The 13,862-nt window shown below is 37.9% G+C and overlaps 1 protein-coding gene across 6 annotated transcripts in view; it reads right to left on the bottom strand.

Moving 5' to 3' along the window:
• trio (trio Rho guanine nucleotide exchange factor) overlaps positions 1-13,862 on the bottom strand; it is a 145,923-nt gene that overhangs the window by 88,080 nt on the left and 43,981 nt on the right. For all 6 annotated transcript variants that reach the window (XM_069509008.1, XM_069509012.1, XM_069509011.1 and 3 more), the window contains 7 exons: positions 13,476-13,602; positions 12,335-12,546; positions 11,532-11,664; positions 5,540-5,800; positions 5,127-5,288; positions 3,373-3,455; positions 2,052-2,136 (listed from right to left, as the gene is read on the bottom strand). In XM_069509008.1, coding sequence (XP_069365109.1) covers positions 2,052-2,136; positions 3,373-3,455; positions 5,127-5,288; positions 5,540-5,800; positions 11,532-11,664; positions 12,335-12,546; positions 13,476-13,602 — 1,063 coding nt within the window. The remainder of the gene's footprint in view (positions 1-2,051; positions 2,137-3,372; positions 3,456-5,126; positions 5,289-5,539; positions 5,801-11,531; positions 11,665-12,334; positions 12,547-13,475; positions 13,603-13,862) is intronic.

The following is a 13,862-nucleotide window of genomic DNA, read 5'->3' as shown; positions in this document are numbered from 1 at the left end:
ATATTTTTTATGCAGTGCTGAAAATGATCGCATCCGAAGCGCCCGAGAAATGCAATTCACTTGGAGCCATAAATCTGTTATTTAGTATGAATGGCCAAATTGTGATTCTCGCAACTCCGGTGTGGTTTTTTAGGGTTTCGTGCCTCAAAAGGAAAAACGGAACCCTTATAGGATCACTTTGTTGTCTGTCTGTCCGTCTGTCCGTCTGCTTGTCAAGAAACCTACAGGGTACTTCCCGTTGACCTAGAATCATGAAATTTGGCAGGCAGGTAGATCTTATAGCTGACATTTGGAGAAAAATCTGAAAACAGTGAATTTGTGGGTTACATCAAACAAAAAAAAATTAAATTGTGGTCATGAACTAATAACCAGTATTTTCAATTTTTTAAGTAAGATAACTATATCAAGTGGGGTATCATGTGAAAGGTCTTCACCTGTGCATTCTAAAACAGATTTTTATTTATTTTTATGTATCATAGTTTTTGAATTATCATGCAAAATGTCGAAAAAATACGACCGTAGTACGGAACCCTCATTGCGCGAGCCTGACTCGCACTTGGCCGGTTTTTGTCTTAAAACTTGCACTCTCAACTGAATAAAGCGCTGGTTGCGCCGCTTTGGCTCCTGCACAGTTCGCCTCTAGTGTGTGATAAGCTTAGGTGTAGCAATATTCCCAGCTGCGCTGCAATACTATCCATTACGATAAAATTGGATTAGGATACACTAACAACGTTCATAATAAATCACATTGTTACCTCGGTTTATTATTTTTACGCGCATTTTTATTTTAGGAATCTCTATCATAGGTACGAAGTCTCTACAAAAAAGGTGCACGCAGACATCCGCGAATCACTCCTAGACATTCATAGATTATACTGAAAGCTTTTTTTAATATTCGAGGGAGCGTTTTTAAGTTCGTTGAATAGTAAGAAATGAAGATAGAAATACAAATTCATTTTCCTTTCTCAATATATTCACCTGCTACCTTAATACTTTTTCAGATCTTTGGATTAGTCTAAATATATAAAAAGAAAAGGTGACTGACTGACTGACTGACTGATCTATCAACGCACAGCTCGAACTACTGGACGGATCGGGCTAAATTTGGCATGCAGATTATGACGTAGGCATCCGCTAAGAAAGGTTTTTGAAAATTCAACCCCTAAGGGGGTGAAATAGGGGTTTGAAATCCACGAAGTCAAGGACATCAACTAGCAGTTAAATAAAAAATAGATTGCTGGTTTATTACTCAAAATTATGTTGGATCTGTCTAGTATTGCGGTTGTCAGTACACTAACACGACGCGTGCCTTGCCATAAATCTACTAATTAGTAGGAATGAGTAAACCTTTTATTCGATTAAATTTTTACAGTTCTTGCAATTCACGAAGGCGAGTGAACTTTATTTGTGGTTACGTCGTTCACATGAGCATTGCGTTCAACCAGTCGCGAGCAAGCGCTCGCAAACGCACACATATAACCTTACATATACCGATACGACTTAAACACAAGCATGAGCCACTCGTCTTCGTGAAATGCAAAACTATACCTTACAACCCTATATACTGGTAAAATTCTTGATTTGAAATCTTTACCTGTTGCATGCTATGCTGTTAACCTTTTATCACCAAAACATAAGCAAAGTGGGTCGCACAAGTCACTATTTATACACATTTAACAAACCGATTTTGCTTTTACTCACGTTAAAAGTATCATCATAACCGTAAAGTAGCCTTAACCGCCTGTCACCTTAGGGTCCCTAGGTGCCTATAGGTCTTCAGGCTTTAGAGAATGTGCTCAAAAACTTCACAATCTTGTTTCCCATTCACCGTCCTAGCACAGAAGAGCGAGAAATCTCGAACATTGTCATCTTTATGAATTCGAAATCAAATCTGTTCGCACGAAACGTCTTTGTTCAACTTCTTACAAAAAAAATAGCACTCACGTTTCTTTACGTCAATCAGTCTCATACTTAGGCAATGCTGAACAAAATGTTTCCTCCTTCCTTTGGTGATTAAAATAGTTCTACTTGAAATATTGATGAGCACTCACCTTATCGGAGTCAGTTGTGTTGCCGCTGCCGAAAGACGCAAGGGAGTTGCGATCCAGATTTTCTGTATCCGTATCTTCAAAGTCCCTGAGACAATAATGATTGTATAGAAGCAGGCGTTATTTTGCGGAAATCCATGACATACAATGAACCAAAAGCTTAATCTAAATATATAAAAGGAAAAGGTGACTGACTGACTGACTGATCTATCAACGCACAGCTCAAACCACTGGACGGATCAGGCTGAAATTTGGCAATTTATCTATTATGACGTAGGCGTCCGATAAGAAAGGATTTTTGAAAATTCAACCCCTAAGGGGGGTAAAATAGGGGTTTGAAATTTGTGTAGTCTACGCGGACGAAGTCTCGAGCATAAGCTAGTTTGCTATAATCTCAAAACACATTCGACGCACGTTTCGCCCCGACATATCTTGAGGATGATCCGGTGTCGAGGAGAAACGAGCGTTGAATGTGTTTTGAGATTTGTGTAGTGCACCAAGCAAGCAATAAGTACCACCATCATGTGATGGTACGTATTGCTTGCTTGGTAGCTGACTTTTCCTGCATGTTTCGCAGTGAGAGAGCGGGCGGTGTATATCGCATGCTGCATGTTGCGCCAAACACATTTGATCTGTTTCAGCGGATTATAGCAAATTAAGCTAATACAAACTATATATACAGTATACACTATATATAACTATATATAAATTAAACAATAGTTATTGTATACAATGAATAAGAATTCATTGTATACAATAACTATTGTTTAATTGTATAACTATTGTTTAGTTTAACAAGGTCTTTGCAAAGTACTACAACTTTTATAAGTCCCTTTGGCAAAACTTGTTCGCGCAGAAAAGTGCAACCTAACGGCGACTAAAATCGGATGTATACCAATGAAATACAGATTTTATTAAACACAATAACAACAGGGAACCGTGTTATCTTGCACTAAACGGACATTAAATACGGACGGAGGTAACGCAAACGTAACTTATCTAAAATGATCTTCTTGTCGGTTGTTGAAATGGTTGCTGTATCGATCATGGCTACAATCTGAATTGTTGCGATTAACTGAATTTACGATATTCTTGCTACAAAAATGCATTTCAGCCAATAGAGAGCATCGCATGTGACCGCAATCATCACACTGTAGCTGTCAAACTACAGTACGCGGCCAATAGTGATTAACATCGATCTTTAGACGTACGAACGTACGAACTGTATGACGGTAGGACGGAGGAATCGCCTTTTTTAAAAATAATAAAGCAATTTTCGAGCAAGTGGGAGAATAGAAGTGTTACTTAAAAAATAAATAGTTACCGGCTGGACCGCTGCGAGCTGGCAGGGCGAGCTCGCGCGGGACTACGCGGCGGCTGCTGCAAGGCGCCACTGAAGTATGTTTCCTGTCAACAATAATCATTACATTATTCATTGTTACAGTTTTCACAATCATTTGTAAAGGGTCTTTCATCAAGAGCGCTTAAACTTTGAAATGAAATAAAATAACCTGTTAAAAGTGATATTGCCACAATAATTATTTTATTTGAAAGGACATATAATGACATTATGTACGAAATATAATAGCAGCGAAATAGCCGCCAAGACTCTGCTACAGGTGGTGTTATCCTGGTGGCCTAATTTTGGGTGACATTTTCACATTTAAATGGGGCTCAATAAAAAAACACACCAGACAGTCTTTTTCGGGGTGTAGAACCCGAACAGGGTACGTGATGAATCTCCGATGAATTTTCATCGCTCCAAATCCGGCAAATTTGTTTGTTTACAAAACCACTCAAGAAATACTATACCGCATAGAAATCGATAAGGGGTATATGGGTGTAATAAAACTGCCACACCCCTTTCAAGTTAGCCCGCTACCATCTGAGACTGCATCTCTTACCACCAGGTAAGATCGCAGTCAAGGGCTTGCTTGTAGTGGAATCAGTACCCTTATTATAAATGCGAAATTGTGTTTGTTTGTTGGTTTGTCCTTCAATCACGTCGCAACGGTGCAACGGATTGGCATGATTTTTTGCATGGGTATTGATAAAGACCTGGAGAGTGACATAGGCTACTTTTTATCCCGGAAAATTAAAGATTTCCCACGGGATTTTTAAAAACCTAATTAGACGCGGACGAAGTCGTGGGCATCAGCTGGTCTAGTAATAAATAATCGCTTGCGTATATATTTTATCGTTTTTAGCCTGTTTTATAGAACTTATAAATATATTAAATTGAAGCTCCAAAGCTTCATAGACCGCTGCGTTACAAACAACAAAGTTGAATCTCAGAAATTTCATTGTAACAATAGGTTTACGCAGAAGTTCTTCAAAAGTCAAACCGACTCCGCAAATGCAATCTTCGAGATCATGCATGTATGTAAAACGGAAAGTTAAGTACGGAAATATTTCAAGAGTTTCCTTTGTTTCATTCTCAGTAAAAGTTTTGTTGACTTTATAACGTCGTATTTATTAACCGAAAAGTATTTCATTTCGTATCCACTTGCAAAATAAGGCAACTCTATGCTCAAAATACTGAAAGGATTGGGCTGAAATTTAGGATCTAGATAGCTGTTGAGGTAGACGTTCGTTAAGAAAGGATTTTTCAACCCCTAAAGGGGCCGTAAAATAAGTGTTTTAAATTAATGTTATCTACGCGAACGAAATCGCGGGAATAAGCTAGTAAAAATAAAAATTATAGAAGTTTGCGGAATAGAAAGAGGGGTTTTGGTTTTAAGCTGCAGCACTGTTTGAGCTGAATTGCACTTTATTATGTCGTGACTAGAGTCGCTATTCATTTAAACATATTTGCGGAGTGAGCCTTCTATTATTAAAAATTCCGTGATAAGATAAAGCGTGTAAAGCGTGCAGTGGTGTTTTTGATAGTAAGTATTAATACTAATACAACATTGAATACAGTTTTAATTTATATGATGAAACAAAACACGCAGGAGACTCAAAATACTCGATGCCTGACTCTAAGGACGGGTGCCGCCGCTATGCTGAAGTATAAATTAAGTTGTCGTCAAAAATACTCCATTCCAGTCTGCAGATGTGCGATCAACAAAATCCTACCTGTATGACTTCCCTGAGGCGTCGCACCCAGGTCTGTTTGACGTCAAGTGAAGGTGCTTTCAGCACGATGCGGCAGTCGCTAGCCATCGGCTCACGGCCCGTCCACACGGAGAATTTACACTCGTCGCCTTCTATGTGCTCTGTCACACCCAACTCGGAGGTCTGAAACGTATACACCAAATCAAAAACTGCCTCTATGTCTGATGCGACAATTTTTTTTGACAAACGATGACAATGAAATAGGTAGTATAGATTTATAGAACATAGTACCACGGAGGTGGTCTCATGATGGAGCCGGGAGGATGCCATATCCATCTGTTCATGTCCTGATACATTCCTTCTAGTGCATGGCTTAAATAAAACCTTGTTTTCAAAAAGGTTATTTTAATGAAGGATATTATTCTAATACTCACCATGAATTTGGTCTTATAAATGTACTTCGCTTTTCCATGCGTGTCTTTGACTTCCTTTGCGAGGAGTAGGTGCAGGTCAAATAGGAAAACTCTTCTCTCTCGACACTTCTTGATTATCTGGCGAAGGTCCCACACTTGGAATGAATCCTGGAGCACTACTTCACCGAGACTGTCCATAGGAACATCACATCCTTCTAAGTTTGATAGATGCATTGCGTCATTGGCTTTCTTTGGCACCGACAGCATAACTTCCAGACCGTCCTGTGAATGATAAATTATGATGTAATCTTCATCAATTACTCGTTGAAACTAAACTATCGCGAGTGGTATTCATAAGTACTTTTGCACAATTTTACGTGCAGTCAACACGCGATCTAACCCTTAATTCACGGTTTTCAATGTCAGCTATAAGATCTAATTCTAGGTCAACGGGAAGTACCCTGTAGGTTTCTTGACAGACAGACGGACAGCCAGACAGACAGACAGACAGACAGACAGACAGACAGACAGACAGACAGACAGACAGACAGACAGACAGAAAGACAGACAGACAGACAGAAAGACAGAAAGACAGACAGACAGACAGACAGACAGACAACAAAGTGATCCTATAAGGGTTCCGTTTTTCCTTTTGAGGTACGGAACCCTAAAAACGGTCAAGTGCGAGCCGGACTCGCACACTAAGGGTGCCGTACCATTGTACAAGATATTTTAAAATTTTTATGTCAAACACTGCAAGTTAATGACAACAGCGCCATTTTTATGTGATTTAGTAAACTAATTATATTCAGAACATAATTCAATTTTTTTTCAAATTCACGGCTTTCGGATTTTTTCCTTTACTTGGGCTGTAAGAATGCTACCTGCCAAGTTTCATGATTCTAGGGCAACGGGAAGTACCCGTTTTACTTGACAGACACGACATACGCCCCAACGAACAGACAGAGACTTAAAGTGATCCTATAAGGTTTCCTTTTTTCTTTTTGAGGTACGAAAACCTAAAGGCGGCTTAACTCCATGTTTCAATTGGCGTAAGTCCGACTAGTTTCGAAATAGGTAGGTATACTTAGTCTGATTGACTAATTGAAACTCAAATAGTTCAGAACATGTTTCGGTTTGAGAGTTTTTCTTATTGTAATCACTTGATAAGGAGGGTAAGGGGGTGCACTAACATCTTAACACCCCAAATGTCAACCTCAACTGCACGCGGTGCCCCCTGCGAATCAGCGAACGAGGATATGACGACCGAAGAATGGCGGGATAACCATTCCAAATGGCTTGGCTTTAAATAACACAGACCAGAGACAGGCAGCAGCGTCACTGGTGCGAAATGGCCTACAGCCCTGCGCTGACCAACCCGCCTGCCCAGCGTGGTCAGTATGGGCATTACTTCTAATGAGCAGCGCCAACAGACAAAGGCCCCCAGTTCCCGGCAGCCCTGCTATTCCCGATTACGGTAAGGTGGTGGGGAGCGGGTGGATGAGGAAGGCTGAGGACCGTGTTTGGTGGCGTGCTCTTGGAAAGGCCTATGTCCAGCAGTGGACGCAAACAGGCTGAAGGATTGGATTGGAATCACTTGTTGCATGCAAGCATGAGTTATCGTTTTTAGTCTAGGATACTTATCACGCGGGTTAATCAGTGGACTCAAGCCATAGGATGACAATTTTTTTAAGAACAACTCTACTCAATATAATATCCTCAAATTATTATCAATTTTAATTCTTGAATCTTGCATATATATAAATGTTTATACCAAAGTATAGCCGTGTGAATAATTGTTCTCATGAAAGAATGACATACAAAATAATGCGATCTAAAAATAATATACATACAAGTCCATCTTTTGAAGTAGGTCCAATTTTATTTGTGCGATAGTTATTTAAATACTTCAACATTATCAAAATTACACAATTTTCGACTACACCAACCATAACATGTCTTTTACTTTTAATTTTACTCGAAACATATACATGGATCTACACTTCTGGAATATATTACACTTACTATGAACACCGAGCGACTGTGATACACGAAAATGATTCATGAGGAAAATATTGGTCGCCACTAATCGTTAATTTACAATTAATTTACAACAAACAGTGGACTAGTTTACTTTATTTCACATATCGCGTTTACCGCACGCAAGTACATACGAGAACCAGACTTCTGCAGCCGATAATGCCGTAATGGTTTTGTGACATTACAAAACACCAAAGCTCGTTAAGAATGCAGATAAGTGACCAGTCAATGCGGCAGACAAAAACGAACTTATGTATACTTTGGGTCAATTTTTCGCCATTGATTTTGTGGTGAGCAAGCAAATGGGATTGAGCGCGCCATCAACGTTGTGGGCGTAGGTAAATTAATAGGCCTATGTCGCGTGTCGTGCTTACACAACGTTGTACTGACCAGCTGCTTTTTATGAAGCAATTATGCCCAAATATATTAACGCTACACAAAAGACTTTTGATTAGAATAATGTACCAAATTGTGTACCGAGTTTTTTCCCTAGTTTTTAAGGTTCCGTAACCGAACGGGAACCTTCTTACCAAGCCTCCGCTGCCCATCCGTCTGTCTGTCAGTCACAGAGTGTATTTCTGTTGTCGCTATAACAACAAATAATAAAAGATGTCCAGTTTCAAATCCCCATATATTCAGTACTATAGTCCGTACAAAATGACTCCTCACGCGCTATTTTAAGTCTATAAGTCAGCTGCCATGTCAAAAATAAGGACTAAAATAGTACTTTTGACATGAAATTTGACACATAAAGTTAAAATGGCGCTTGATGAGTTAAAATTTACGCATTATACAATATGTAGCAGTCACAATATTCCGAGTATTTTTGTGATTAATTTTAAACGAATCTCGTTCCTCGTGCAACTTAAGATAAGGAATGACGCCAAACTTGAAAAGGGATCTTAGCTCTCATAAGCACGCTATGGAGACATAAAAGTAAATGACCAATTAAATGTATACTCTTATTTGCAGTATCACCTAGGAAGGTTTTTATTAAAAAAACAATTGTACGTAATTTTTAGGGTTCCCTACCTCAAAAGGAAAAACGGAACCCTTATAGGATCACTTTGTTGTCTATCTGTCTGCCTGTCTATCTGTATGTCTGTCTGCCTGTCTGCCAAGAAACCTATAGGATACTTCCCGTTTATCTAGAATCATGAAATTTGGCAGGGAGGTACGTCTTATAGCAGACATGAGGGGAAAAAATCTAAAACCGTGAAGTTGTGGTAACACCATAAGAAAAAAATTAAAAGGTGTTCATGAACAAATATTGCTATTTTCAACTTTCAAAGTGAGATTACTACACCAAGTATCATATGAAAGGGCTTTACTTGTACATTCTAAAACAGTTTTTTTTTTTTGATTTATCTCCATAATGTCGATAAAATACGATTGTAGTACGGAACCCTCAGTGCGCGAGTCTGACTCGCACTTGGCTGGTTTTTATGATCTTATCACAAAAACACATTTTGAAGGTTACAGGTAAATCCTTGACTATGATTAAGGTCTAAACAAATATCTACGTCGAAAACGGTCGATAAAATTCGTTTGATAACTTTGAGTCTGTAAATTAACTGCATACCATTAAATGTTAACTGCCGTACTCAGAGTCGCTTTATCGTTACTTTTTTATTAGACTTACTGCCGTACTCAGGTACGGCAGTAAGTCTAATAAAAAAAGGAAAAATAATGTTTCCGTAAGCTGTTACTATAGTTCCTATTAAAATAACAGGTGATACGACATAAAACAATAACACAAATATATTATTGTTCTTGTGAACACGAAATCGACTACGTAAACTGTATACATAGAAATTCATCAGTCGAATTTGAGGATACATAAAAAGGTCTAGATCCTATAAAGCGATGAATTTAAAAAATTGTAGTTTTAAGATTTGTTTTGATAGACATTTATGAACTGCCTTGTTTGCCGAAAATGATTAATTTCGTGACAAGCATAAAATGTTGATAGTATCCAATAAATTAGTTTTGCTACCACATAAAATCATGTATGTATACATAAGTTTTGCTATAGCATTTACCAAGGCACTTACCAGGAGTTTTCTCCTGTTTTGATAATTCTTCCAAATGAACACAGTCAAGATAAATAGATTTTCAACGAAAAAATGTTACACATTCTTGCTTTAGATATACGTCGTACAGGGGGAATTCCAATACGGCGTCTTTATCTAATCGCGACGTCTTATCACTGAAGGTGAGTTGTAATGTGATACAATTTTAACGATAAATTAATAACATCAACTAATTTAGTCTATCTAAATATAAAAAAGGGAAAGCTGACCGACTGTTTGACTGACTGACTAACTGACTGACTGACCGACTGACTCACTGACTGACTGACTGACTGACTGATTGAATGACTTACTGACTGACTGATCTACCAACGCACAGCTCAAACCACTAGACGGATCGGGCTGAATTTTTTGGCATGCAGATAGCTAACGTAGACATCCGCTAAGAAATGACTTTTGAAAATTCAACCCCTAACGGAGTAAAATAAGGGTTTTAAATTTGTATAGTCCACGCGGACGAAGAAGCGGGCATAAGCTAGTATTGTATAACCTGAAAACACAAAGTCAACAGCCAAAAGGACTGAGACAATGTTTTGTAAGACATCATTCTGATTTGAATTTGATCTGTGTAGACTCGTAGACATGAGACATAGATGCAAACTTATATAAGATTAAATGTTGAAAATTTTGGGCGATGAGCTACCGTATAGGTACTACTACAAAACTGACACGTACTACTATAACATATATACAAACACACGACGTCCTTAATGCTTGCGGACGAGCAAATATTACGGTCCTAACACCTACATAATCAGAACGACTACGAAGCAAAATGATAATAAGTTGTTCTGCTGACTTCTGCTTCTGACATCCTAGAATTGGTCTGATGCGTATATCAAAAATAAATTATTTCTTAGTAATTATTAATACCAGTGGTAAATTAAACTAGTTGACGATTCAAAAGCACTTGTAAAAGTTTACTTGAATAAAAATATATTCTATTCTATTACATAGAGTCTTCCAAAATTCGTAAAATCAACGCCCACTTTTAAGTTTGTTAACATTTTTAATTATTGATTGAATCAAAAAAGTATGTCAAATTAAAGCCGGTCCCAGTAAATAAAAAAACTTTGCCACGTTGCGGAAAATCAATTTAACTAATTTCTTCAACCGAGAACACCAACTTTAAAATGTCATTAAATGACATGACGTGTCGTTTGCTGTCAAAGTGTGTTGATGTATGAGCGTTGTATTGTATTGCTTTTGTGAGTTATTTGTGCTATAAAATGCCGAAAACTATTCATAGTTGTGAAAGGAAAGTGGTTCACAATATACTTAATTATTTATATTACAGTTATTCTTTCCAAAGATAAATAATGAATTCTTTAAGTCCATACTAATATTATAAATGCGAAAGTGTGTCTGTCTGTCTGTCTGCTAGCTTTTCACGGCCTATCCGTTCAACCGATTTTGATGAAATTTGGTACAGAGATAGCTTGCATCCCGGGGAAGGACATACTCTTTATCCCGGAAAATCAAAGAGTTCTCGCGGGATTTTCAATAACCGAAATCCACGCGGACGAAGTCGCGGGCATCATCTAGTAATGAATAAATAAAAATATTTTTTCTTTAACACTACAAGACCAATTTACAAGTACATGACTATACTTAGTGTTGCAATGAAATAAGCACAAGTGGCGCCCCTAAAGCGGGTTTTTTTTATTTTTCTGGTCAGGCTTTACGTCAAATGTATGTATTTCAACAAACTTCCATTAAGCGAGCGTTTTGACGTTTGATAGAAAATCGCTGATTAGATTAGTAGCCATCTAGCTAGCTAGCTATTGCGACCGAATAGACGTCTCCATCGACCAACTGCCTGAAATATCAGCTCTTTAGGCTGTGGTACTACCCTAAAATAATAGTATTCCATATCTTACCTTGATTTCTCCTTGCCCCTCGGCGCAGCAAGCTTGTAGGTCTTTCAACAGAAGCTGATATTTTGTTATCCTTTGCACGGGTTTTATTAGGTACGCTGCTAGAGGATGTTCTAGTTTCTTCTTGCGTTGCACCCTGTCAAAAATAACATATTAATAATATAATTAGTTTCTTCGTGCTTGTAAGCAACTAGCTTACTTAGAGCTTGTATTTTTATAAATTGCATCGGCGACATTTGTTTGCGCAGAACAGCTCGACCAAAATTTCAAATTTGTAACTCATTTCGTCTACGAGCTAGAAACACGAGACACGAGAACAGACACACAGATAGCAGAGCGACATTAATAGAGCGCCGTTTAACCTTTCAGTGTTTTTTTTGTAACTGTGAATGTTTTGTCGTACAAAAATTATATTATTGTAAATATATTGGGAAGCTACTGTAAGAATACCGATTTCCTTAAATATCTCTCGTAGGGCGCGGTTTTAAATTATAAATTGCACGTATTGCCCTTTTTTGTAATACGAATATTTTCCCAATATTTGCCGCTTTACCCCACAGCAAGACTCCGTAAGACATAATACTGTGGAAATAAGCAAAATACACAATTTTTGCAGAATACTATATCCTTCTAAAGTTCGATGTACATTACTTTCGGCCGCGTACTGTACATAACTTTCTGCCGCGTACTGTAGACGGAATGACACACATGTAAACCTTCGTGATTTTTCGCTGTCACAAAGCAGACTTGTTAATTAATAAAAAAGGCAAAAATCAGGAAGGTCTTTTTTGTGTAAGTAGGCGTACCTGTCAAAATAATCGCCGGCGTGTTGCACGACGGCAGCGTTGCTGTCGGGCTTGTTGCGGCAGTACGACACGTACATGTCGAACTCTCGCGCCCACGTCACGAAGCAATGGCCGACATCCTCCGGCATCGTCTCGTACTTGTCCAGCTCGCGTAGAAACACGCGCTCGTGGAACCGGTGTATCTCCTCTATGTTGCCGAATATTAGCTCCTCCTAAACAATTAAAATACTTTTAGACTTATTGTGGTAATATAACCAACAAAATATCAGTTTATGATTATTTTTTTTTACAAAGCTAATATTTCTACTTCAGATAGCCCTTTCCAATATCTGAATTGAACCAAAAAGCAACATTATAATTGAAATAGTGCGTTAACTGGAACACATTCATAAAGACTTTTTGCATTTTAATATTTCTACTACAAATAGCCCTCTCCAATATAATTGAACCAATAAGTAAAAATATAATTTGGAATAGTGCGTAAACTGGAACGAATTCATAAATACTTTTTGCATATTAATATTTCTACTACAAATAGCCCTTTCCAATATAATAGAACCAATAAGTAAAAATATAATTTGAAATAGTGCGTAAACTGGAACGCATTCATAAATACTTTTTGCATATTAATATTTCTACTACAAATAACCCTCTCCAATATAATGGAACCAATAAGTAAAAATATAATTTGAAATAGTGCGTAAACTGGAACGCATTCATAAATACTTTTTGCATATTAATATTTCTACTACATATAGCCCTCTCCAATATAATTGAACCAATAAGTAAAAATATAATTTGAAATAGTGCGTAAACTGGAACGCATTCATAAATACTTTTTGCATATTAATATTTCTACTACAAATACCCTTTCCAATATAATTGAACCAATAAGTAAAAATATAATTTGAAATAGTGCGTAAACTGGAACGCATTCATAAATACTTTTTGCATATTAATATTTCTACTACAAATACCCTTTCCAATATAATTGAACCAATAAGTAAAAATATAATTTGAAATAGTGCGTAAAATGGAACGCATTCAGAAAGACTTTTTGCATTTTTTGGTTTTTGATTAGACCCTTCTAGTATTATTTTATCCCGTGTCCCGTGAACAAGTGACAAAGCTATGAACACACCTTTCCTTGAAGCGCAGGCGGTACCGATGCGGGATCTGTACGCATCTCTCGCAAGTAGCACGTGATACACGTCTCGAGATCTTTGACGTACGCGCGTTCCGTCTGCAGTAGCTCCGCCATTATGAACCTGTATCAATGAAATTGTCCTCTTTATTCCGGCAATGCACAATTGGTTTTATCTAGTAATACTAAATTGTTATTCTGTATATAAGATAATGCATTTTTAGGGTCATCGCGTCCAAACGGCGAAAACGGCTCGAAGAAATGTTTGGAGAGATCAGGGGCAACATCCTCCTAAGGGCACCTCCTGTGAGGCTCGGACCACGGCTAAGGATTACGATAGGACGGGTTGGTTGGACTTGATTAGTCCGTACGCCCTCGAGGCCG

This window comes from Maniola hyperantus, chromosome Z (genome assembly GCF_902806685.2).
Source record: "Maniola hyperantus chromosome Z, iAphHyp1.2, whole genome shotgun sequence".
NCBI lineage: Eukaryota > Metazoa > Arthropoda > Insecta > Lepidoptera > Nymphalidae > Maniola > Maniola hyperantus.
The sequence above is the reverse complement of the archived record's forward strand: the minus strand, read 5'-3'. Positions and strand labels throughout refer to the sequence as shown.